The sequence below is a fragment of the Marmota monax genome, unplaced genomic scaffold (genome assembly GCF_021218885.2).
Source record: "Marmota monax isolate L192 unplaced genomic scaffold, Marmota_monax_Labrador192_F-V1.1 WCK01_AAM20220418_F8-fsc00108, whole genome shotgun sequence".
In the NCBI taxonomy this organism is placed as follows: Eukaryota; Metazoa; Chordata; class Mammalia; order Rodentia; family Sciuridae; genus Marmota; species Marmota monax.
The window spans coordinates 2,081,047-2,108,255 of NW_026694593.1; the positions used below are offsets into that span (position 1 = coordinate 2,081,047).

The 27,209-nt window shown below is 52.6% G+C and overlaps 1 protein-coding gene across 1 annotated transcript in view; it reads left to right on the plus strand.

The window, feature by feature from the left end:
• Positions 1 to 27,209, plus strand: part of Kcnn3 (potassium calcium-activated channel subfamily N member 3) — a 151,165-nt gene that overhangs the window by 28,011 nt on the left and 95,945 nt on the right. Inside the window, exon 2 of the mRNA XM_046421881.2 lies at positions 17,184 to 17,279. Coding sequence (XP_046277837.1) covers positions 17,184 to 17,279 — 96 coding nt within the window. The remainder of the gene's footprint in view (positions 1 to 17,183; positions 17,280 to 27,209) is intronic.

Below are 27,209 nucleotides of genomic sequence, written 5' to 3' on the forward strand. Positions count from 1 at the left end.
CTGCATCAGGTGGGGGTGGCAGCTTCAGGAGGGTGGGGCAGGGGTCTTAAAAGTTGGCTAGGAGTATGATAGATAGAGTGTGATAGGCTAGGCGTGGTCTAGCCAGCACGTGCAAAGGCTCAGTGCAGAAAAAATAGAGTGCACTTTTGAAGGATTGGGGCTGGTCACTCCCCCTGGCCAGAGTCCATGTTGTGAGTGATCTGTGGGGCTGGAGAGGTGGGCAGGGCTCGGACTAGTATCTCACTTAGGGGTTCGCCTGTGTCCCAGGAGCTGTGGGGAGCTGCCGAGTGGTTTTAAGGAGTGGGGTGCGTGGTTTGTTTTTCACATTCCTTGCTGTGGAATCTACAGGTAGCAGAAGGAGGGCGAGGTCCAGGGCGCGTGATTCTAGATCCGCATCTCACAGCTAGGCGACTGAAGCCAAGCCCGGCATCCGTGTCCCCACCTGACATTTTCCACACCCGTGGCCGCCTCCATCTTTGGCCCCACACCCTTGGTTCTGTACGTGTCCATCCACCGCTGGCCACCTGATCTCCATCTCCTGGCTGTCCCCTGCTATCGTCAGCAGCTGGAGGCAGCTGGAGAGGTGAGTCCTCCAGGAAGAATGTGCACTCCTGACCCCTGTCGTCCAGCCACAGCCCGGCAGGGACACCTTCCTTCCTCCTGTCCTCTGTCCACCGGGCGCTCTGCCGCTCACAGCCCTGGGCCAGCTGGGTCTCTTCAATGAAGCAATCCACTCCCTGGGTTTGCCCCCCTTCCACCAGGCCCCCAAGTGACACGAAGCAGCTGATGCAGGGTGGCCACCTGGTAGTCAGTGACATCTGTGAGGAGAGACAACAGTGCATCTGGCCGGTGGCCCTGACCGGGGTCTGGGGTGTCCTCTGTCAACCTCTGGAGGGGTTGCCTGCACTGGTTCTTCCTGCCCAGGGACCCCTGCGGCCACTCTGAGCAGCCCTTGAAAGAGCCACGGGGGGTCACCACACACCTTGCCCTCCCTGCTCTCCCAGCCGGCTCTGCGCTGGGGAGGAGCCCCAGGGGTTGGCCGGGCTCTCTGTTTTCCTCCGTCTTTGATCACAGCTGTTATAGTTAAAGGCTTCAACAATGGGCTCTAAACAAATAAGTATCTGTTTAGTCAGTGGGATGTGGAAATTAAAGGTGACTCAGATTGCAAGTTCCCAACTCTAAGTGCTACTACCTGATGATCCCGTCTGCAGTGGAGTAGTTTTGCTTGGTTCTCCTCTCCTTGGGAACACGGCATGGTATTGCATTCACTCATTCACTCATTCACTCATCCATTCATTCACTCATTCACTCATTCATTCATTCACTCATCCACTCATTCATTCATTCACTCATCCACTCATTCATTCATTCATTCACTCATTCACTCATGCACTCATCCACTCATCCACTCACTCACTCATTCATTCAGCATTTACTGTGTGTGTGCCAGGTCCTGTGTAGGGGATGGGGATGGAGAGACAGACAAGACCCAGTCCCTGCAAGCTAGAATCTGAGGTGAGCACTCCCTGGGAGTCCAGGGGCTCTACAGTTTCATTCGGAGCTCTACTCTTCTTTTGGGGGGGAGGGTACTGGGGATTGAACCCAGAGACCCTCTACCACTGAGCTACATCTCCCATCTTTTCTACTTTTTATTTTGAGATAGGGTCTCACTAAGTTGCTGAGGGTCTCCCTGAATTCCCCAGGCTGGCCTCGAACTTTTGATCCTCCTGCCTCAGCCTCCTGAGTCACTGGGACGGCAGGGGTGTACCACTATTTCCAGCCAGAACTCTACTCTCTAGCTGGCACTCTGAAAGCCTATTCCTAGAAAACAGAAATAGTGCAAGAGGGAAGAAGTGTGGGTGCGGACAGTGAGACGAGGGTGGAGGGAGGAAAGGAGAAATGAGACAAAAGGAGCAGCAGACTCCCATGAGAGAGAGGCACCAGGCAGCGCCCAGTTCCCAGTGGAGACTCAGAGCCGAGGGCAGCAAGAGCTCAGGGAGGGAAAGGCCTCATGCTCTCTGAGCTCTGCCCTGGCCACTCCTGCTTGGTGCCTTAGTGTCCCCATCTGTGAATGGAGGCTTTGGACTAGAGATCTCAGAGATCTGTTTAGAACTAACCTATGTGTGGTGAGGGCCTGTGGGTCTGGGCAGGATCCCGAATGGAGGGCACATCAGCAGAAGACCCAGTGACCCTTCAGTTCCCGTCTCAATACTGAGGGACGGCCCCTAAGGGCCTCTGGGAGCCCTGATATTGCTTCACTTGAAGGTGGAGGATAGAAGACTCTGAGTCTCCAAGTTTGTGTATTTTTGATCTGGACACACTCTTCTGGAAGCCCCCCCACCCCTTCTGTTAGTAAGTCACTTGAAACATTCGAGGTAGATAAAGGACTGGTCTGTCTGGCAAACACACATCATCTGGCGTATTTGGCCAGGTTCCTTGGGGTGCTGTCCCATATACCTGGCCATGGGGTCATGCTAGACCACAGAGACCCGAGGGTCACATCCCAAACTCTCATGCAGGTCACACCCGCAGGTCTGTGGAGAAGACTTGGAAATGTTTTTGGCAACAGAGTGTTAGAAGAACTGGGGCTTTCCCGTGTGACCTTGGGTGATTGCTTAAATAAGTCATGCCTCAGTTTTTATGTCAGTGAGATGGGAGTGGCTCTCCCTATCTCCCAGGGATCAAATAGGAAACTGTGCATAAAAGTGCTTTGTAAACAGGAAAGCCCTAAACTGACGTCCAGGACACAATGAATCAGTGGCAAGTGTATTCTGATAATCAGCCCTCTCCACGGGTACAGCCTTTTCTGTGCTGAGAAATTCAAGCCACCAAGGGTTAAAGCAGGCTGGGCCCATGACTGCGATTGTCCATCATTGATGGAATAAGCTTTAAAGGAGTGACATATAATGGCAATTAATCCAGGCACTTTTTGACACTGACTTGCTAAAAATAGTGTCTACTAATAATTACTTTGATTTGGCAAAATGATGCCTGTCCGTGAGCCTGGCTGGGGCAGGATGAGCAAAGGTCTGCTGGAGGTGATGCTGTAGCCCACCACGGTGGGGTACGGAAGCTGGGAGACGGGGGCAGAAGAGCAGGGAGGGGCCCCAGCTCCCTCAGACCTTACGTCAGCAAATGCTGTCTGTATAGGAGGATCATCTGATTCTACACTGGGACCCTTTTGAGAGTATCATGTTGGTAATTACGCCAGGTAACATGCACTAATGACTCCCGGGTAGCCGGGATGTCCCGTCGCCCTGCTGGTGGCCTGCACTAAGCGCGTGGGAATGCTTGGCAGCTGCAGAGCGTTCTCACATTGGTTGTCTGCTCTGCCCCATGACAACCCTGGGATGGAGGAGTGTTGCTCTCATTTCATGGATGTTGAGACTGTGATACAGCCGAGTGCTTTAGCTGTAGGCTATGGCCTGGCTTTCCCGGTGGCTGACCCCAGGCAAGCGGAGGACAAAGAACCAGGATCAGGAGCACTGCAGCTGGGACTGTGCCCAGGGCTTGTCTGTCTGGGGCAATCAGGAGGCTGGAGCTTCAAGTCTGACTTCTCTACCTCCAAGCTACGTGATCTCGGAAAACTATATAAACCGCCCCGTGCCTCGGTGTCCTTTTTTGGGGAGGATTACTTGAGATCCTATATGGAAATGGATGGATGGAGTCGGGGCCTGTCACGTAGCAGGCCCTCAGCAAACCCTTGTAGAGTTTGTGTCTGGAGGGTTCCCAGAAGCAGTGCCCTTCAGCGGGGCACATCCTTCTGCCTTAAAACAGCTTGAAGTGGAACCAATCAAGGGGGACTGAGCTGCTGCCTTGATTTGGGGGTGCCTCGAGTTCTTGGGGGAAGGAAGGAGATAAAATGAGTCCATGTAGGAACCGAGAGATTCCTGGACTCTCCCGGGCTGTGGATAGTCAGGACACGAGGCGGGGACTTCAGGTCTTGCAACCCCTCGAGGCTCTGCCCTCCCGGCCTGTGGCCCCAACCTTCTGGGCCCTCCAGTGAGCTTTCTCAGAGAGGCCCAGTGACATTGCTGGCATTGATGGTGCTCGAAACAAAAGGTAGGCAGGTTGGCAACGGTTTGGTGCCAGAGAACCTGTGTGTGTGAGAGGAAGGTTCTAAAAGTAACCACGTCCAGCCTATTAATAGCCGTGTTTGGTCTCTACCTCTTCTATCAACACCATCCATCACATCCCAACAATTGAAGAGCCGGTGCCAAATGGTTAGGAGTTAACAACTCGTGGCTGCGCCGGGTTTCTGAAAAACAGAGTTTCCACTCCTTCTGCGGCGCTGAAATGCCAATTGTTTCATGCCAACTGGTTATTTTTCCAGACCATTTCCCTTTATTTATGTTTAAGCTTTTGTGTTTTTAAGCGAAAGGAAGATGGAGAACCTGGAGAAGGTGATTGTTATTTCTCCCGATTTGCCCTTGAACGAGCCACGGGAGAAAGGTTCCTTTTTTTTCAAACCTGAAGCGAGATCCTGCAGAGGCTGGAGACAGGGGTCTGGCCCTCTGCACGAGGGTTGGGGACAGTGGCAGGAAGAATGGGCCTCTGGGAGAAAGGCCAGCCGACCCTTGGTAGACCAAGGGCAGGGCTCTCCCTGGGTGTGGCCTCAGGAGGGACGGAGCCCTTCTCTGGGCCTTGGGTTCGTGGTCTGCAGGATGGGGGTGTTGGATGAGCTGCCTTCCAGCCAGGTCTGGACGATGGGGGAGGACGCGCTGCCTCACGTTCGTTGGCAGGACCAGGGGAATGGGGGAGAAGGGAGGCGCTGCTGCCCCCAGAACACAAGAAACTCCCAGAAGCCTCCAAACAGACGGGGCTGGTCTTTATCTGGGAAACTCCAGAGCAGCCTTCAGAGACGTCTGCCGAGCCTGCCAGGCACTTGTTCTCTCACCATATGTGATTTCTGGGTATCTTGAAATTTTCATTTGGCCCAAACGTTGCCAGACTTGAGGGACGGTTCTGCCCAGAGTGGGGACGGGAGCGGGTTTGCCTCCCAGGTGGGGAGTGGTCGGTGTTCTCCACCTGGAATTCTCCCACGCGGTCGGGAGGTACAGATGGGGCTGTGGTGTGGCTGCGGGGCCTCAGCGGCTTCTGGTGCCGACGGGCAGGAGCAGGGGTCTCGGGGAGGAGAGAGGGGGTCGAGCTGGAGCGGGGTCTGTCATTTTAGCAGGCTTTGCTGTGTCATGAATACGGAGGTGTGTTCCTCTGTGGCTGTCAGGTGGTGCAAATCCACAGCCTGACTTCACTGCAGATGGACGTGGCCAGCTCCTCGTAATCAGCTGACCAGGAAAGATGGGATCCTGTGTGTGCATGTTGCGGGCAGATGACCTGAGCAGGGTGGGGCGACCGTGGACCAGGCCTGGGGCCGGTCAGGTGGGGGACCTGTTCTGCTGGGGACTCACTGCCCTCTGCAGAGGCAATCGATTCCCTGCTGCTTTAGTGGTTTGGGGGCCAGAGAGGTTTTAATAAGAGAAAAGGAAACTGCTTCAGAGCCAGCCACCCAGCAAGCACATGCATCTGTTTTAAATAGTCTAGAACACTTAAGAAAATGGGAACTTTTGCAATCTGGATGGAATACAGGGAGGATGACCCTGGCGAAGGGAGCAGTGGGTGGTTGCAATCTTCCGGCAGGACTGAGTCATACCTGGAGAGGGTCAGTGGTCTGGGGACTGCACCCCGAGGCTGGCAGGAGGAGTCCTGGGGCTGGGACAAGAGACCTTCTGTATGCACCTCCTAGATGAAGGTGTGGTGTGGGGATCTTCAGAACCGATGTGTGGTGGCAGGAATGCAGTCATCAAAGCTGGAGAAGGGATTTTCTTATTTTTCTTTCTGGGACTAGGGATTGAGCCCAGGGGTGCTTAACCACTGAGCCACATTCCCAGCTCTTTTATACACATTTTTTTTTTTTATTTAGGGACAGGGTCTCGTTGAGTTGCTTAGGGCCTTGCTAAATTGCCGAGGCTGGCTTTGAACTTGTGATCCTCCTGCCTCAGCCTCCCCAGCCGCTGGGATTACAGGTGTGCACCACTGTGCCAGGCTGTAGGGGTTTTCTGACACCATTGCCGCAGTGTGATTGGAGACTGGCCGAGAGCAGTCGCTTCCACAGCGGGGGAAGGTGGAAGATGATCGGCCGCAGATTGCTTGTTGGAGAAGGACGTAGAGTGAGCAGGTGACAGATCTGAAGGTGACTTTCAGGATAGGGATTCAGACTTTTGGAGAACAGAGGAGTTTAGCGTCTGTTGTAGGAAAGGCAGATGGGCGGGGCTGCCTGCCCCTATGATGCTGCCCTGGGAGCCCCAAGCCTGGGCTCTAAGGTTTGCTCTAAAACAGGCTGCTATCTGACGGGGGGGAAAGCCAACCTCCCTGGGCTCAGAGTCCTCATGTAGAATGAGGGGTGGGGACTCTGAGCTCTAAGGGGACCTCTGGGTGTGGCCTTGAACACTTCTATGAGATCCCTGTGTGTCTATTTGTGTGGGGGGGGCTCACTTGGTGAGGAAATTGGCATAGACACCTGTGGTACCCTAGATCAGGACTTCACAGAGGCATTTGTTTGGCCAAGCACCTGAGGAAGCTAAAGGCAGAACAGTGGAAAAGTCAGAGCCAGCCAGGTACAGTGGGGCACATCTGTGATCCCAGCACCTAGGGAGGCTGAGGCAGGAGGATTGCAAGTTTGAGGCCAGCCTGAGCGGTTTAGCAAGACCTTACTTATAAACAAACAAACAAATAAATCTGGGGATGTATTATCTCAGTGGTAAAGTGCTCCTGGGTCCAATTCCTAGTACCCCAAAAAAGTCAAAGCCATCCAAGGTAGAACCTCTTAAGGGCTGCCTCGAGAGGAAGTGAGTTCCAGTCTCTGGAGGCCATCGAGCAGAGACTGGATGATCACATGGCAGGAACCTTACATAGGTGAGCCATTAAACGATATGGCTTCTAATTTCCTCCAACTCCAAGATTCAGGGACTCATTGCTTATGTGTCTGACCATCTGTTTGATGGTGTCTCAGGGCTTCGACGGCAGCCCCACCTTCTGGCCCCCACCTTAGGGCAGCTGGTGTCTGTCCTGCCCATTTTGGCATCAGAAATCTTCACTGAAAGACTGGTGCTTTGGCCTCACCTTCAGGGATCTGAGTGAATTGTTTGGGGTCAGGGTCAAGATCCCTCATTTCCAGGACTTGGGCTGGGGTGCCTGACGGGCGGGCGTCTAGCCTAGCTCTGAGCCCTCAGGAGGGAGGAGAACAGCCCCTCCGGTTTCACATGGAGCTCACAAGTTGGAGGCCATGGTCACCGTTTCACGTGCATGTCTAACAGACCTTTGCCCAACGCCTGTTCTGTTCTGGAAGAGTCCCAGTGGGCCGAGTTTGACCACCTTAGGAGCAGGAAGCACTGAATAGCCTTTCAAAAGAGCTGGTCGTGAGTGTATCCACCTCCCGCCCTGAACACGGGGCCTGGCCTCGGCAAGCACGGGATGGACGTTTGATTTGTGGACTCTTGGCCAATATTGTGAGTGGCCAGGAAAATACATTATAAGAAGCGTGCAGGAGGGAGTTCACCATGTGCCGGGTCCCCTCTGCCCAGACCTTGTAAAGAAAACCGTCTCCTTAATTGCAATTCTGTTTGGGCCTGAAGGGGTGACCCGGGCAACTTGATATTTTGGGAGCAGTGGTCTCCCAGGTGACCTTTTCTTGCTTTCCTCAGGGCCTCAATGGCACAGTGGGAGATGCAGGGCCTGGGGAGGATCATTTCCTCCTAATTGGTGTCCTGGTCCTCACGCTGGCTGCCCTAAACATAACCAGGCCACCCTCTGCTGAGACCTGAATGTCCTTGTTATTAACTGCATGATGTCCCTCAGACATCAGCTCCTACCTCCATCTGGAAGTGACAAAGATGAGGGCCACAGGGAAGTGCCCCAGGTCAAAGTCACTTTGTGAGTTTTATTCTGAGACCATTGGCTTCTCTCACTTGGTCAGCATTTCCTGTCTGTCCCCTGTGCCTCACCAGGCCTGGGCCACACTTGCAGCAATGACACAGGCCTCCAGCCCTGACCTCAGCTGTTCACTGTCCCCCCTGCCACTAAGCCACTGAGGTTTCATGGTGACACAGTTGGGGCCTGGTGCCAGCCAGGAAGGCTGTTGCCTCCCGAATTGCCACAAGATTCCCTGCAAGACCTCAGCTGCAAGAGCGCCGGTCTTTGGGTCAGTCTGGCCCGGGCTCAAATCTAGCCTCTCCCTCCTCCTTGCCCAGGGACTGTGGACAACTGGCCATTCCTCGCTGGGCCTCGGAGCCCTTACCTGCACCATGGGTCCATGGAGCTGTTTTGAGGAAATAACACGGTGAATGCAGTGCCTGACCCACGGCCAGTGCGTGGTCCCTGCAGTCGTATGGTGCTGGGGACTGAACTCAGGGCCTTGCCCATGCCGGGCCAGCGCTTCCCTCTGAGCTCTGTTCCCCGCCCGTCGGTGGTTCTTGGAATCATCTCCTTTAGTTTTCATGAATTTGGATTTTCAGGATAGAAGCGGTTAGCTGCTTGACACGTCTCTAAATTTTGCTCCCTTCGTTCAAATATCAACATTTAATATTTAGGGACCTACTGTGGACAGTCGTCTGAGGGGGGAGAGGGGGTAGAGCAGGTGAAATCTGAAAACCTGCCTTCGGGGGCTTGCTTTCTGATGGGAGGGCAGACATCGGATGGCATCGGAGTGACAGTGGGCTTAGACGGCCACCCCAGCTGGGGCAGGGCCGAGAGGGCCACGGACACCAGGCGTGGTCAGCCTCAGGAAGGGCCCAGCGCCCAGCAGGGGTCAGTGGGGTGTCTGGCACTAGATTTATATTTGGGGTAATATTTAGGCCAATGGCAGCCCCCAGCTGAGATGATGGGCCTAAGAACCTCGGGTAAGGGTGGTAACTGGGGAGGACCGAGGACTGGGCCCCAAGAAGCCATCCACTCCCGGGGACAGATCAGACCCCCACCTAACGCTGGTCAGCTGGTGCATAATGACGTCTGATCCGCAGAGGACAGTGGATGAATTGATGTCAGCTCTTCGCCACCTGGAATATGCCTCACGCGTTCCCCAGGGGTGCGGTGGGCGAGCCCAGAAAGGAAGCAAGTCAGAAGAAGAAAAGGTGGCTGTGAGGTCGCGTCCCCTCTGAGCTCCGGGACCTGTGGTGGACATCGCATCCCCACAAGGGGCTCAGGAAGCTGGAAAATGAGCCTGGAGCCCGGATCCTGAGATTTGGGCGTGGCAGTCCACTGTGGCAGGTGCTGGGAAGGAAACAGTCCCCCGGCTCCGCCTCTGCACAGCCCAGGACCGCGCTGTGCGCTCAGGTCACAGGGTCTGTGAGAGGAGAGCGCTCAGAGCCCTTCGCCCCGGGCGGGTCGGCCGCTGGCCTCCTGTCACTCTTGGGATGGAGGGAGACTCAGCTGCCTGTCCAGGGCCACCTCCTCTCGTCATTGCCACTTGCCAGCCAGGAGCCCAGAGGAAATGCTTGCAGATCTTCCCGGGCAGTCTGCTTCCCGGCCATTTTTGACTATTCCAGCCCTACTGGTCCTCAGGGACCCCTCCTCCCTCTTTGCTGCCCTGCACTGGGGCAGGACCCAGCCCTTGGGGCGATGGGCAGGTGTGATGGGAGGGGTGGTGGTGCAGAGGGCAGCCCTTGGGGCGAGCTTCTGGGAGCTCTTGCGCAAGATTCAGGCTCAGCAGGCTCAGGGTCCGGGGTGGGAATCCTCGGCATCTTGCGCAGTGTCTGGACTCACAGGGCTCGGTGGAGAGATGTGTGTGGATGAACAAAGGAATGTTTGGCCCATTGTCCAAGGTGTCTTTCTGAAATGCTTGGAGGTATCTTTGTAGATTGTTGAAACCATCAAATGCTGATACTGGAGGTGTATTTAGCAGCTCAGGACGAGGACCAGCTGTTTCCCGCCTGGGATCTGTGTGGAAAGAGAAAGGGTATTTGGCCACTGAAGAATGGGAGCATTTCTTTGCATGCAAAACGAATACGTCTTATTTTTTCTTTTATTTATTTATTTTTATTTTATTTTTTTAGTTGTCGATGGACCTTTATGTTATTTATTTATATGTGGTGCTGAGGATCGAACCCAGTTCCTCACACAAGCTAGGCAAGCGCTCCATCACTGAGCCACAACCCCAGCCCCATATGTTTTGGTTTTAATATACATTATCTCACATGCAGCTGCCAACGTCTGTGGATTGTAAGTCTCCGTCTCATCTGAGGATTCCTGGTTTTCAGAGAAGGAATCAGAGGCCCAGAGAGGTTGAGTGGCTCAGTGTCATGTAGCTAATAAGTGGCAAATACATGATTTGAATTCTGGCCTGCTGGTTTCAAATTCCAGGTTAGGAAGAGATGACAAAACTCCTCTTTGGAGCCAGACACGGTGGCATGTGTCTGTAATCACAGAGATTTGGGAGGCTGAGGCAGGAGGATTGCAAGTTCAAAGCCAGCCTTGGCAACTTAGTGACGCCCTGAGCAACTTGGCAAAATCCTGTCTCTACTTAAAATATAAAAATGGCTGGAGATGTGGCTCAGTTGTTAAGCACCCCCCTGGGTTCAATCCCCGGTACAAAATAAAAACAAACACAACAACAACAACAACAGCAACAACCACCACCCCTCTTTGGTCTCCACGGCTAAAAATAGGAGCCTCATCATGATCTGTGGAGCAGATGGCGTCAGTGGGTTTTGTGGCTGATCTTCATATCCACAATTTTATCATGTATGGAAATGCGGGGAGGGGGATTAATTTAAGAAGGAACTGTTGGGATGTCCCTTTTTACCTGTGTGCGTCACGGCCCGTTTGCACCTGATGGGCACAACCATGTTTCAGGGACTAGTTAGTCCCAGAGTCTTTCCCGCGGGGGACTGAGGTGTGGAAGAGTGAAGTGACTTGTCCAAGGCCAGGCGTTGACCAGAGGCGGCTGCGGCCCACTGCTCCTCCTGAAGCCACGTGCAAAGCTCTCCTCTTGTTGGGGGCAGCTGGGTGCTGGCACCTCCTTCTCAGGCCTGTCAGAGGGGACAGCCCGGCCTGCTTGCTCCGTTCTCAGGAAGACAGGACACAGAGGGCCTGAGCCATTCCAGGCCGTGAGTGCCTCCAATAGGATTGTACTGTAGAAGCCCTGGGGAGGTGGCTCTGCGGGCACTGGCAGGTCCATGACCACAAATGAAATCAGGGAGCTGGACGTGGAGGGGAACCCGGGGCTAAGACGCGAGCCCGAGGGGGAAAGATCAGAAGCTGAGGTCACAGGAAGGGCGATGCGGGCACAGGGCGGAGGAGGGCCCTGGCTGTGGGCTGGCGAGAGAGCCCGGATCCAGGTCTCCCTGGAGAACAGCAACCAGGAATGTCCCTTCCCCGCCCACACAGGAGGGACTGGCTTAATGCGCGTAGCATTAATTAGCAAGAGTGTCTAATTAGGACAACCATTGCAGAACCACAGTATTAAGCTGGTGCTGAACGTCAATCAATTTTGGAAGCTCTCCATGAAACCGAAGGAAAAGTCGAACTTATTAAACAGAAAAGATTTCTAAATCAATTATTTCCTGAACTGAATTCGCAAAACATAGTGATGTCAGGAAGGTACACCGGACCTTATTTCAGTAGATAGGGATTCTAGATATTATCGCCTGTTTCCCTTTGGGGAAATAGTGACAGAAATCATGAATGGACCCCATATGCACACACACACACACACACACACGCACACTCAGAGGGCATCGGCTTGGTCAGGGAAGGAGCCTACACATTCTCTTCTCAGTTAAGTCTGCAAGTAGAGTTTTCTGTTGGTTCCAAGGCTGCAAACAATAAAACATATTTAGAACTTCACAGTCTCTGGGAAGATCTACTGTAATCATTACGGTTTTGGCCTGTCTTTGGAAGCTACAAGACAGGCCAAGACAGCAATTTATATGGCTGGCTCCGCGGCAGGGGACACACTCCATCACACTCTGTACTGCCTCCAGGGAGGAAGGACTAGAGCAGATCTGAGAAGCTTCACTGCAGAAATTGGAGGGCCAGCAGAGCCTGCCGGAGGCCAGCTGGGGTGCTGGAGCCCTGCTCGATAGATCTGGGGGTAAAACCCGACTTCCTCAGATCCCGACTTTGCCATTTGTTGGCCATGCCCTTGGACAGCTTATGTAACCTCTTGGAGCCTCCATTTCTTCCTCTGTAAAATGGGCGGATGATGCCCACTTTGCATGGTAGGCCCCTGTCATACTACTTTATTACAGATTATTGTCATTGTTGAGAAACCACAGATCTGTAGAGCCCTGGCTCATGGTTTGGAGCAGAACAAGGACCACGTGGTGGGGGGCATCTCCCAGGAACGAGGCTTGACCTCCTGACCTGCTAGGAACTTCCTCTGGATTGCCCGGGGGTAGAGCCAGATTCCTCTGGGATGACAGGAACACATTGTCTCATAAAAAACCTAGGACATCTTTCTTTTCTTTTTTTTTTTTTTTTTTGGTACCAGGGATGCTTAACAACTGAGCCACATCCCCAGTACTTTATAAAATATCTTCACTTTAGAGACAGGGTCTTGCTAAGTTGCTTAGGGCCTCACTAAGTTGCTGAGGCTGGCCTCGAACTCATCATCCTTCTTTCTCGGCCTCCAGAGTTACTGGGATGTCACGCGGGCACCACCGGGCCTAGCAGCCTGAAGCATGTTATGTAGAAAAATCTGGTCTATGGCTAAAATCTGGGTTAGTTTTGTGACCTTGGAAAAGTCATTTCAATTCTCCAACCCTGTGTTTTTTCATCAGAAAAATGGAGACATTATAACTTAGTACACAGAAGGAAGATTTGAGGTAAGTGTGTAAAGGACCTATTCTGGAAGCTCTCAATGAATGTTAGGTAAAAATAAAAGTGCTATTGCTAAGTGCTTCCAAGAAGCACTTTCTTCTCGTACTCAGAGCATCAGATAGGTTATGGAGGTTGCGCGGTGTAATGTGGTTGTTATGCTGTGAAGCCACAGTGTCACCTGAGGTGGATATGAAACCCTCAGTTCAGCCCCAGGGCTACAGGAGGCCCCAGGCTCCACTTGGCAGGATCGTATAATCTCCTGCTGTGAGTTGAGAACAGTTACTGTTAGAGCACGGAATGGCCATCCAGTAAATGAAATGGCGTTTAGGAATCCGAAGTCTCTCTTCCTTTATCCCCATCCTAGATGGGCTGAGGCTCCCGGGCACTCCTACTGACAGTCACTCAAGGCACGGAGGGCACTTGTCACATCCCCAGTCCCTTTTTAATTTTTTATTTATTAACAGGGTCTCACTAAGTTGCCGAGGCTGGCTGTGAACTTTCAATCCTCCTGCCTCAGCCTCCTGAGCCTCTGGGATTACAGGTGTGTGCCACCACGTCTGGCTCAATCATTTTCTACAGAAGTGTCTTTTAGTGACTATATAGTGTTTCATCACTGTCTGCGCTGAGATTGAATGAACCGCTTGAATATTCTTGGGCCTTTAGGAATAAGTGGCTTTAAATTATGACTTTCATCAAACGGGACCCAGTTCCTATGCATCCTTGAGTGTGAGGGATTATCATTGTCAGTGAAAAGAGCTGAGTCACAGCGGAGAGAGGTTGACCAGTTGGCTACGGGACTCCCTCCCGGAATCATGAGTCTCTTTTTAGTCCTTAAAGGAGAGAGTCGGGGCACAGCAGGTGTGGCAGGCGCCCCACCATGTGGTGTATGGCAGCTAATTAGCAAGGCCTGTGCTGCTACTATCGCCCAAAGAACCGTATCAATTTTAGGCTTCACTGGAGTTCGGGCAGCAAAGATGATAATTGAACATCTTAGCAAATAAAAAACATTTCTGGTCCAGCCAGACTACTTCGACATGTTTTCTCGATATGAAAAAAGGGGGAGGGCTTATTTATTTATTTATTTATTTATTTATTTATTTATTTTATTGACGTGTGATGGGGAATGCAAGGAAATCTGCAAAGTATCAAGCATCTCCATTGATCCATTTCACAGCTTGGTCCCTGCAAAGATGGAGCCGGCCCAGGAGGCTGCACCGGCTAAAACTAAGAAGCAGATGGAGTTTTGCCTTTTAATGGAAAGCCTTCAAGTTTTAGGACAAATGGAAGAGGCTTGAAGGAGAGGAGACGGTATCTGGCCCTTTTCCCTTCACCTCTTCCTCTAAAAATGATGGAAATAGACTTGGATTCTGATTCCAGTTCATTTCTGCCAACAGAAATAAATTAGAGGCGGAGATGTGCAGCTGATCCCAAACTTTTCCTGGGGTAGGCGTGATGCTCCCCAGATGCTTTCAGACCCTTTTGAGATGAAGGAGATGGTCCATTTCTGGCTGGAAGCCGGCGTGAGCTCTCCCCAGGCCGTTCCTGCGGGGAGGTTCGTGGTCACAGAGTCCAAGCATCTCTGAACTCATTTCCTGCTCTCTTGAGCCCCAGCTCTATCTGGGGGTGGAAGGGGGTACTTCCAGCATCAAGTTGGGCTTCTAGAGATCAGAACCTCCTCGAAGGCAGAACTGGGTTCTGTTGATTTGTGTTCACATTGTGCCAGCAAAGCACCTGCGCCCCTTGAGACACATGTGCTCAGGAAGTGACAGCAGGCTGCTCTTCATTAAACTGTAGAACACGGAAGAGGCTAAAGGAAAACTGGATTCTGTTTAGAAAATCTTTCTGTTGTATTTTCGTTTTCATGTTTTATCATTTGCAGTGCTGGGGATCCAACCGAGGGCCCCCAGCTTGCTAGGCATGTGCTCTCTCTCTGTGCTGCACCCCCCGCCCTAGACCATCTTCTGCACGGTGCAGACTGGGGACCTTTCTCCACGGTGGAACAGCACCATGCAGGGTAGAAAGTTGGAGTTTGTATATAAGCAAGACCAGAAACTTCTGGCACATTCTACAGCGTGCAGTACACTGTTGGGTACGTAGACGGTGCTCAACAAATGAAAAGTGGCTGAAATCGTTGTAAGAGTGAACAGATGAGCAAGAAGGTCACTTCATTGGTTCTAGCTATCAAGTGGGCCTTGACCCCGAATCTAAGAAATAAATGGTAAGATTGACAGAGACCAGTGAGGGCTGCCTTCACTCTGTCTCAGCCCACAGAGGATGGGTTGAGAGCACAGACCTGGGCATCTGAGAGTCCTAGGTCCAAGTCCCAAGCCCTCCTCTTACACCAGTGGCTGCTATATGGGACAATATTACCTAATCCTGCAGATATCTGTCGTGTGTGTGTGTGTGTGTGTGTGTATGTATGTGTGTGTGTGTGGAGGGGGGTATGGGGATTGAACCCAGGGTGCTCTACGACTGAGCTACATCCCCAACCATTTTCATTATTTATTTTGAGACAGGGACTTGCTAAGTTGCCGAGTCTGGCCTTTAACTTGTGATCCTCCTGCCTCACACTCCCTGGTCACTGGGATTACGGCCTGTGCCACCATGCCCACTGTCACATCCGCCTTTGAATGCTTCTCTGACCTGCCCACAGTGACATTGCGCTTGCTTGACCTCTCCTAGCTCTTCTCTAGATCCTACTTGGCAATGAATCACATCTATCTTCAAAATACCTTCAATTGAGACATATCTACACCTGTCTACAGAGTAGAGTATGATATCAACACAAATACTCAATGTGTCCTGATCAAATCAGGGTAATGAGCATTTCTTTCTCCTTAAACATTACAATTTCTATGGCTGACTTTTGTACTCTTCTACTAATTTTGAAATACATCATAGATGGCTATAATCATGGTTGCCCTGCTGTGCTACAGAAAACCAGAACAGAGGACTCCTATCTGACCATGTTTTGGTCCCTTGTTGTCTTAAGCTGTTATTTAGGCCTGCTTAAAGAATTCTCACATTTTCTTCTGTTTCCTGTTGGAGAGTGGGAATAGTGCCCGGAGATCAAGGTCCTGATTTTCAACTCTGGCATATGGTCACTCTCCCCTCTGGGCCTCCACCTGTAATAAAGGCCAAAGGCTATTGTGAGGATGCACAGGTAAAAACTTTGTAAACTGGAGATTGCACTGGGTCTAGTCACAGTCCCTGAGGACAGAGGCTGTTCGTTTCCTAGGTGGCATGCACCTCTCAGGACTTAGAGCACTTGGAAATGCTGCCAGGATCTATCGCCACTCTTGCTCAGGGCTGTGTTCCTGTCTTCCTTTGGGACTTGGAGCCAACTGTCCTTCCAGACTCCCGATGCTCAGGAGAGCACCAAATCCTAACCCAGCTGCTGGTTTGTGGACAAAAAGTCAACAAACAGAAATGGTGGCCAGCACTTACTGAGCCAGGCGTGGTTGTGGGTTCTCTCCGTATACTTGCCCCTTTCCCCCCAATGGCCCTGTGAGGTAGGAAATGATATTTGCTCATTTTATACATGATGCCACTGGGTGCAGAGAGGTGTAGAAGTGGCCTGAGGTCACTCAGCTTTAAGTGGCTGTGTTAGGGTTTGGACCCAGCAGATTGGCCCAAGAAATATGCTCCCGAGCCAAGACCCAGGTTCTCTAGTCACCCTGCTGCTGAAAGGTGCAGTGAAGGCCATGTGGCCACCCCTCCCCAGCCCTAGCAGGAGGGACCCCCAAGGGCCTTCCCCTGCCTTGGACCCACCTCTGCTTCCGTGCTCACCCCACTTCTCCCTCCGGCAGTTCGTCTGCTTCTCTTGCCTCCGTCCCCTGCCCTTGGCCCAAGCCAGGAGACGGGAGCCGCTGCCAGGACATTTTAATTCATTCCTAAAAGAACTGTGCATTATCAGAGATGGAAAGGGCTTCAGCAATCCTCTAGTTCAGTCTGTTAAGAGAAAACGGAGACCCGAACTGGCCTGATACCGATGCCCACGCCAGATAACAGCAGCACACAAAAAAGGATTATGCTCGTAGGACTTACGAGCATGGGGGCAAAGATTCTGAATAGCACATCAGCAAACAGAATCCAGCCACGTATAGCAAGCATCATGCACCAGGCCCAAGTGGAGTTCATCTGGGAAGGCAAATATGGTCTCACCCTCAGAAGCAGAGGCGCAGCTGGGCGGCTGCTGAGACTTCAGGTTCAAGCACAGTCCAAGGCTCTTTGGTGGCTCAGGCAAACTTTGTGGCCCACCCTGCTCCCGGGAGGGACTGGTGATGGTCCCTCCTCCCCTTTGTACCACTTCAGAATAAAGCGAGACGCCTTTCCTGGCCTCCCTAATTCTCTTTCCATCTCTCCTGCAGGACTCCATGTTTTCGTTGGCCCTGAAATGCCTTATCAGTCTATCCACCATCATCCTGCTGGGGTTGATCATCGCCTATCACACCCGTGAAGTCCAGGTAGGTGCCCACCTTCCCGCCTCTTGCAGGGGCCCATCCTTTTGCCTTGGTCGGGGCTGAGCGGGTCCTCCCTGCCACAGAGCTACTGGGTGCTTTCACAACGTAATGTCCAGGACCTTAGCTCTTCTCTTCTGGTTTGGACCCTGGAGGGGGAGGGCATTGTGAGGCAGCCCTATGGGTTTAGGACAATGCGATGTTATCTTCATCTGGGGGCCTCCGGGGCAGACACGTGGCTTCATAACCAGGGGTCATCCTGCTCCGGACCTTCTCTGAGCATCCTGAACTATGAGAGTCCCTAGGACTTGCTTTTTCTTTCCGATCCTTTTCTGGGTCCTTTCTGAGCTTGGGCCTCTGAATGAAAACCCTCAGCCAGGCAGACTGGTGTCTGTGTGCTCTGTACTCATTCTAAATGTATGGACACTTCCCCTGCAGACAGCAGGCTGGCAGACAGACAGACAGAAGTCTGATGTGGTCAAGCAGGCCTGTTTGTTGCAGCCCAGGAGTGACTTGGCACCCAGAAAAATGTTGACTTGTCTGACGAGGGAAGTCCACCTGGGTTGGGAGAGTCCGAGGAGGGAACAGGGCCTGGAGCAACCCGTCATGATAATGGATCCCCACCGCCCCGTCCTGCAAGCCCATCTGCTCTGCTGTGGACCCGGGTAGGCAGAAGTATCCAGATGTTCTTTCTCACGTGGATGTGAATCTGGAAACCCTCCCGGTCCTTCAGCCAGAGGAGCATAGATGGATTCACATCTGGGCGGCAGGCGAGAGACTGATGAAGTCCAGAACTCAGAGTCCGAAAAACTGGGGTTGAGTCTCTGCCACGACCTCTTCTCTCAGCGAGCCGTCTGCCAGCTCCGTGACCTGGTGGGGTTGGTCTGTCCCTCGGGAGCGTGAGGGTTTTATTCCAGTTTCTCTGGGCCGTTCTGAGGACGGACTGAGGCGTGTGGGGAGAAAGCCATGTGTCGTTGTTCAGCCACACTGTGCAAACCTAGGTCCTGTTGTTCTCAGTGTCTTGGGGTGGAGCGGTGGCACAGATGCAGAGGAGGTACCTCCTGGTCCTAAAGACTTGACCTGCTCCTCCTGGGGTGTCGGGGCTGCTCTGGCCACAGGGAATGCAGAAGCTTTGACTCCATGCCTCGTTGGCCAGGCTCCTGTCTGTTGATGACCAGGGGATTCTAGATGCTGGACTCTTCAGCCTCTATAGAGTCTTAGGTGCTTGGGCTGAAGCTGTGCTCTGCGGGTGGGAGTCCAGACCCCAAGGGAGCTTCGTTTCTGGAGTCCAAACTGGACAAGTCGGTGGACTTAACCCAGACCATTGTGCAGTAGATTCCAGAAAGGAGCCAGAGGATGGGCAGGGGGGAATGGGCTAAGGAACCAAGATAGGACAGGATGGCCACCGTGCGATCCAGGCCAGCTCCCCATCCAGAACCAGCTGTGGGATCCAGACGGTCCCTCAGCCTCTGGGAGACCTCATCTATGGGAGTCTGTGCTGTTTTATGTCACCCTGCTCTTGTGGAAGGATGCCACTGAGGACAAAGAGAAAAGGCAACATCATCAGACTCAGTTCAGCCGCGGCCAGGGAGGGGAAAGGGGAGCATTTCTGGCGCTCACTCCACACTGTGGTCCTGTCGGCCCGGCTGCTTCCTCCTCCTGCTTCAGGGAGTGGGCAGGACAGAGCCGGGTCCTTCCTCGGATTCTCCTGGAGTCCTTGCTCCTATCCTGGGCCTTCAGACCCGATCCAGCTCCGCTGCCGTGTGACCTCAGCTCTGCCCTGGTGGCAGGACCATGTTGCGGGCAGGACAGCCCCTAGTGGGCACCTTTGCCCCGTCCTTAGCTCATGGTGATCTGCTCCATCCCCAACCACAGGCAGCAGATGATTCTTCTTGGGTCACTTTTCATGATTTGAAGAAACAAAGTGGCTTTGAATCCTGACTCAGACACTTAAGCCTGAATGAAATGATCTTGGGCTGGTGACAACTTCTCTGGGCCTCAGTTTCCCCACTTGGAGTAGGACAGTTACGTCACCTGCTCTGCTGAACTCCTAATGGGGCTGGGAGCTATGGATAGTGGGGTTTCACAAAATGGGAACTTTTGTCCCCATCCTGTCACCTCTGCCCCACTCCTTCTAGTAAGGCCTTACCATGTGTGCCAGCCGGCCCAGCTGAATAGTCACTGTGACAATTGTCCAGTGCTCACAACTGGCTGGCTTCCTCTGTGCCCACAGTTTTAGCCCCTAGGACCCAGCTTCTTATCCCACCCACACCCACCCCAGGTGATGGAAGTCACCAGCTCCCCTGTCTCTCCTTTCTTGGTCACTTCTCTCTGCATCTGGCTGCACCCTTTCCCGAGGGAGGCTGATGGGAAGGTTTGGGCCCAGGGTGCTGACGGGAGGGAGATCTCGCTTCTTCTATGCACCCACTGGTACAGAGTAGTTTTGTGTTGTGTCTTTCTCTTCCCCCTGCAGGGTCGATGAGATCATTAATCTTTGCATTTCCAGGGACTCAGCATCTGACCAGAAGCAGATGTTTGTAGTGCATTTTTTAATGAAAGGGGGCTGGATTCAAGACATCTGGTCTGGGTTGGAGCCTGGCTCAGTGGCAGGGCACTTGCCTAGCATGCGTTAGACCTGGGTTTTATCCCCAGCACCTAAATAAACGAATAAATAAATGAACATCATTTCCAAAGCTAGTTTTGTCATTCCTTGGCTTTTTGGTCTTGGGACTGATTTTCCTATCTGTTAATCAGGGGTCCTAGGTCCTACCAACTTTGTAATTCCCTGATGTAGGTCTGGCTGCTCAGCTACTGGGGACCTGCTTCCTGAGAGTGGAGGAAAGAGCTGTCCTGAATGTGGGTGACAGAGGGTCTTCAGAGTAGAGTGCTTGGAAACACCTTCCCCAGAAAAGATCAGCTGCTGCTTGTGTGAGGCCGGCCGAGGGCAGTGGGTGGCTATTGAATGTCCTGGGGGTGATGTCAGGGGCTTTTGCTAAGAATATACTCACTACTTTCCTCATCCCAACAATTGCTCGTTATTTTAATAGAGATTAGATGACCATGGCTCCTCCTCCCCCAAACCAGCTCCAGATGGACCCCAGGCCCTGGTCCAGCACATACTTGAGGCTAGGGCTGGGGTAGTACCTTCTAGAACAGTTTTTTTTTTTTTTTTTTTTGGTACCTGGATTGAATTCAGAGGCATTTGGCCACTGAGCCACACCCCCAGCCCTATTTTGTATTTTATTTAGAGACAGGGTCTCACTGAGTTGCTTAGTGCCTTCCTTTTGCTGAGTCTGGCCTTGAACTTGTGATCCTCCTGCCTCAGCCTCCCGAGCTGCTGGGATGACAGGCGGGCACCACTGGTCTGTTTCTCTACTCTCTCAGTCTGTCTGTGCTGCTATGACGAACGTACCTGAGTAATTTGTAAAGAATAGACACTTATCTCTTGTGGTTCTGGAGTCTGGGAAGTTCAAGATTAAGGCTCTGGCTCAGTCGTCCAGGGACGGCTGCTTCTGCTTCCGAGATGCTGCCCTGTTGCCGTGTCTTCACGTGGTGGAAGGCAGAAGATGGAGAGACTGAATGCTGCCTGAGGGCCTCTTCATAAGAGCCTTGATCCCATTCACAAGGGGAAACCCCTCATGGCCCTGCCACTTCTTAAGGACCCCACCTCTCCATCCTATCACATCGGCAACACCTGGATCTTAGAAGGGGCCTATTCCGACCACAGTACCCCGGGCAGGACTCCGCTAGGTTCTGTGTGTGTTCCCCTGACAAGGAGCTGACTCTTGGGGAAGGTTCTCCCATCAACTGGCAGAAAGTGACTTCAGAAAATGCACCACCCCTGTCCCCAGCTTCCTTCAAAGGCTATGAACTTTTTCTTTTTCTTTCTTTTTCTTTTTTTTTTTTTTTGGTGGTGCTGGTGACTGAGCCCAGGGCTTTGTGCGTGTGAGGCAAGCACTCTACCAAGTGACCTAAAGGCTAGGAACTTTTAAAAACTTTTTTCATGTGGTGCTGAGGAACGAATCTAGTGCTCCCACATTCGAGGCTGGTGCTGTACCACTGAGCCCCAACCCCAGCGGCCCCACCCTTCTCTTTTCTTTTTTTTCTTTTTTGCAACACTGGGGATTGAACCCAGAGCCTTGCACGTGCTAGACAAGCTCTCTACCACTGAGTGCATCCCCAGTCCTTTTTACTAGTTTTCCAGACAGGTCCTTGCTAAGTGCCCAGCCTGGGCTTGAATTTGTGACCTGCTTTCTCAGCCTCCCAAGTACCTGAGATTGCAGGTGTGCACTGCCACGCCAGGCTGAAGGTCTGCCCTTCCACCGAGGGATCTGGCCTCTCGGAACTCGCCTTCCGCCCTAGGGCTGTCTCTGGAGCAGGGAAGGAAGGCACCTCGTTTCCCACATAGTGCCTCTGTCATTTCACGATGGTCCCCCTGTCCTTCTTTAGTCCCTCCTCTCGTGGGGTTCTGGAGCAGAGCTTTCAAAAAACTCAGGCATCTGGTGTTCTCAGCCCTTTGTGTCCTGGAAAGAAACGAAAACACAAAACAATGCATTTTGTTTATTTACCAAAACTTTGACTGAAGACTATGCTGTCCTTGGGGAATCCATTCTCTCCTGTAGCTGGGCTATAACCAACAGCTTCCAGTTCAGCAGAGCCAGCTTCAGGCTCATATTTTAGATGCCACTGGCACGTCTCTGGCTCAACACATAAAGCACTGAGATCTTTATTGCTCCCCTGATCTCCTCCCAGCTCCTGCTCTTGATCACCCATAGAGCCTCATCATTCATCCAGCGTGTATTTAATGAGGATCTACTTTGTGCAGAGCCCGGGATGGGAGCCCAACTCTCCAGGCCAGAAACCCTGAAATCACTGTGTCTTCCCCAAGGGGTGGCAACCTTGAATGACTCTGTGGCTCTGATTGATGTCTGGCGCCATCCTGGAGGGCTGGCAGGCGGCTGACAATATGAACTTCAGAGCAACCCATCTTGGATTCTCTGTCGTATTTTGGTGGGTAGAGTGTGGAGGTCACTTAATCCCTCCTTAATGGGATTAATAATAGTTCTACCTACTACAAAGGTTGCTGGGCAGATCAAACTAGATGATACATGCAAAATGCCTAGATTTTGATGAGGACGAGTGTGCCCAGCATACCGTGTGGCAAGGATACCCCAAGCGGAGGCCCTGGGATGGGCAACTGCAGGGCAGGGGGGCGGATCACCATGGAGGGTGGGCAGGCCCAGTAGACACTTATTTGCCTTAAGGGTTTGGAATGTCCTTAGGCAGCCCTGGGAACTGTGGAAGGGTTTCAAGCTGGGGAGAGATGATCGGATTTGCATTTCAGATAGGGAGGTCTACCAGCAGCATGCAGATGTCGTGGGGGGGGGGGCGATTTTAGAGGCAGGAAGAGAGTTTGAAGCATGTTTTCCCTGATTCAGGCAGGGGATGGTGATACCGGGCACCAGGGTGAGTAGGGACAGGAGCAGGGACCGGAAGAGAAACTGCAAGACGTGGGGCAAGTGGGATTGACAAGACTTAGAATGGAGGTACTGTCTGCAGCGGAGAGTGGAGCCTGTCAGGCGCTTGGGGAATCAGTGCTTGAGAATGCCAGTCATTAAGATTGAAACCGCAGAAACAGGTCAAGGTGGCAAATGGGGACAAGTTCAGTTATGGGCGTGTCGAGTTGGAGGTTGTGGGGGGACCCAGCACCTGTAGGATGGCCGCGGCTGGATGAGCAGGAGCGATGATAGGAGGCCATAGTGGGTGGAGGAAGAGGAGCCCCCCCGGGGAACTGAGAAGGAACAGAGACCCGGGGGGAGAGGAGGAGGGACCAGCAGTTGTGCACAGGAGGGAAGGCAATGGGGAACACATTGTGTCCTCTGTTTTAGATCCTGGGGAAGTCACTGGGCACAGCAGAGCAGTCCCTGGGAGTGACTGAGTAAGGGAAGGGGACCAAGTAAGAGGAGAGGACCAGAGGAGCATCTGGAGAGGTCACTGTGCAGAGGGCGGGCGCGACTGGTCTGTTGGCAAAGACCGGAGAGACCACGTGTGTCTACTGAATGTCAGCAAGAACCGGCTGAGAGGGGAGGAGACACAGGGGGCATCTAGGAGGGGAGGGATGGAGTGCCCCAGGGAGGAGGTGCCTGGCTTGAGGACCTGGGGGTGTGGACTGTGGCAGAGTTCACACTGTCTAGTGCCTGGGTAGAAATTTCGTAGGTCATTAGTTTCAATTTGTGATGACATGCCATATTAAAAGTAAAATACGTCCGGCTTGGTGGTGGTGCACTCCTGGAATCCTAGTGGTTCAGGAGGCTGAGGCAGGAGGATCGCAAGTTTAAAACCAGCCTCAGCAACTTAGCAAGGCCCTAAGCAACTCAGCTAGATGATCGTCTCTAAATAGAAAATGAAAAAGGGCTGGGGATATGGCTCAGTGGTTGAGTGCCCCCGAGTTTGATCCCCGGTACCAAAATAAACAAATAAAATAAAAGCAAAATATGTTGATAAGAGGGGCTGTGGCTGGGGCTCAGTGGTAGTGCACTTGCCTGGCATGTGTGAGGCACTGGGTTCAATTCCCAGCACTGCGTATAAATAAATAAAATAAAGGTAAATCAACAACTAAAAACAAATTTTTAAAAAATTACTTAAAAAATACATTGATGAAATCAGCAGGTGTATCTACTCTTTTTTGGGTGTGTTGATCCCCTCAAGATCCAACGTAAGGCCTGGGGTTGTAGCTCAGTGGCAGAGCACTTACCTAGCATGTGTGAGGCCCTGGGTTCAATCCTCAGCACCACATAAGAATAAATAAATAAAATGAAGGTATTGTGTCCATCTATAACTAAAGTATTTTTTAAAAAATCCAATGTAAGTCTGCAGAAGCTTCTTCAGTTTTCTTCAAACTTGACAGAATCATGATAGTGACAAGAAATGAGCCTTCATGTCATGAATTTGAAACACAAGGGATCAAAAAAAAAGAAAAGAAAAAGAAAAAAGAAAAGAAAAAGGTGGGGAAGACTTTTCATTTACTAGGGTGTATAAAAGTGGATATTTTTATTAAATACCAATAGAGTTCTCAGCGGATGGGGAAATTACTTCAAATTATGGGACATAAATTATATTCAAGAGACAGCTCACATTGTAAAAATGCTCACCTGCTGGGGCATGATTGTTCAGGAGAGCCGAGCGTCCCCCTAGGTGGATGTAATGTGCTGTCACTGAGATCCGGTGTCTACTGAGCAGAAGGTGTTACCGGTCCAGGGGCTTTGAGGTCCTTTTGCTAAACCAGCTGGGGGGTCTTCCCATCAGGGGGTGGGCAGAGCAGCTCAGGCTGAATCTTGCTCGTCTCCCTCTTCCTCCTCCCTATAAAAAAAGTGGGCTCAAGTTACATCCCCAGCTTCCCTGAAAGGTGACCTGGCACTGGAACTGCAGGGTTCTGTACTGGCTCCTCTGAATTAGCAGGTTGATCCTAACATAATTCATAAAAATGTTGAGCCTGGGCATTCATTTATTTACTCGACAATCATGTATGGCAGGACTATTTTGTTCCAGGCTTCGAGAATCCAGAGCCAACTCCTTCCTGCCTTTGGAGGCTGCTCATCTTAGATCTGGATCTACTTTGACCCAGAGCCACAAGTACCTGAACAGGAGGCGTGTGTGAGGTTCCATGTGGCCATGAGGAGGGAGCGGTGCGTTCCTCCTAGAAGGGGTGAGGCCGGTTCCCCAGGGAGACGGTGGAGCTCTGTGCTCACCAGCAGCAGAGAGTCAGGGGAGAAGAGGAGAAAGCTGTGTTTGTCTTCCAGGGGAAGATGGAGGCTCTCTGTCCTTGCAGACACCTGGTAGACATTTCCTCAGGTCTCTCTGGCTATTGGCTGATGGATCTGAATGACCTTCCTGGAGCTCTGGAGAGCCCGAGGCCCCAGGCAGACCTTTCCGCCTAGCTTGGCCAGAGACGTCATCTCCTTAACCTGGATGTGATGAGAGGGGAGAAAGAGAGCAGGGTGATTCTGATCCTGTAGGGGTGTCGAGCTTGACAAGGAAATTCCAGATGGTGGCTTCCTCTGCCAAGTTCACAGCCGCCCTCTGCTCCCTGTTCATTAGTGCTCCCTCGGAGGGTCACAGCACATGCAGGATGTTGGAAGTGGGGAGTGCCTTCCCGGGGACTCCTGGCCTCAGCCTTCCTACCTGGCCTGCCTGTGCCTGCGGGGGCTGGAAAGAAAGGAGACAGGGAGAGGGGGTGAACCAGCTGCGCCCCGACTTGGCCCGAGCAGTCGGAGCACCATGAGACGTGGCCGACTCTCCTTTGAAGAAGGAGGTTCAGAGGCTGACATTTTGGCAACCACCTGGGCATTGACACATCTTGTCGAGCGCTTGGTGGTTTGGGGAGGGTTCCCACGTGGATTCTCAGACTTTTTGCCTGCTGACTTCACCTCCCTGACTTTTGGGTTTCGGCCCAGAAAATTCCTCCCCCAGGAAGGGAACTCTTTGTGGCCTCCCCAGTCCCCGAGCAAGGTGCCCTTCTAGCGGTTGACTTAGCACCTGCCCTTACCCTGTCACTGCATGTGTGACGGTGGACTGGAGGTGCTATTGCTTGGGGACCTCTCCTCCCAGAGCTCTGGCTCTACGGCCGGGGGACCATGCTGATTCACAGGTGCCTCCCAGAGCCGAGAGACTGTCTGGTACAGACTGAGTCCTCGGTGGTGTAGGTGGAACCGACGAGTGAATGCACACAATCCCTGGTGACAGGCGTGCAGACTTACTGCCTTTCCTTTGGCAGAGAAAACTGACCTCCAAAAGGCCGAGACAAGGACCTCAAGTCCACCGTGCTGGCTTCTGGCCCATGCTTTTCTCGCCCGAAGGTGTACAGGCCCCCACAGGCTGCCCTGGGAGCTGGCCCTACCCACTGTGGTCCTCCCTGCCACCCCCTGGCCAGCCCGCCTCAGGCCCAGCACCTGTTTGCTCAGATCTGCTATTGGCCATGGATTGCCATGGTTACCACACAGCCTGGCAGTCTCTGGGTGACACTGTGGTTTTACTTGCTAAATATTTAAATACTCGGGTTTAACCCTATCTGTTTCCAAGAGGGCCTCCTGCCCGGCCGCCCCTGAAGGCCCGCTGCTCCGCCTGGTGCTGGCTGCCGTGTGGGTGGGGAAGCAAGGCTGGTTTCTTGGCTGCCTGAATTTAACTTTCAGTTTTGTCGCTTGGAAATGTCACCCTGCATCATTCTGCTTGCTGACAGGGTGTGTGCAGGGTGTGTTAACAGGTGTGAGAATCTCGGCCTGGGCATGTTGAGACTTGCCCCAGCCAGGAGGGACGGTCCCAGATCTCCCAAGTCAGCCCATTGGGGCGTCACTGACTCTCAGGCAAACGCCTTAGCCACAGCTTCCAGAAGTTTCCTTGGCTCTTAGAGTCCAGGATGGAGGAGGTATCCTTTGCCCTAGACCCCGGCAGGGTCTATAAATGGGAAGGTGTCTCTCACCAGCCACTCCTCCTCCCTGATAGCTGAAGATGAGGCCCTGGGAGGGGGAAGCCACCTGGGTGTGTGTTACCTTGGAAACCACTTGGCCTTGCCTTGGGCTATGCAAAGGGGGGGGGGGGGCTGTGGTCTTTTTGCTCAAAAGTTTCCGGTGTCATTCAGATGTCACCTTCTAGACAAGGGAACCTGCCCTGCCTCAGGGGTCCCCTATTAGGGGGCCAGAGGCTTGTGCCCCAGGCGGTCTAGGATACTGAAGGCTGGGTAACTCAGACAGGCTGCTCCTTCCAGTTGGGCTCAGTTTCATTGCCTGTGAAGTGGGCACATTGGACCAGGTGATCTCTGGGCCTTCAGGGACTCTGTGTTTGAGGGATGCTCAGTGACAAGGAAAGAAAAATGTAAGGAAAGTAGCTGAGACTTTGGGGACCAGTGACTGACATCACGTGCCCTCAGAAGGTCCTTGTTGG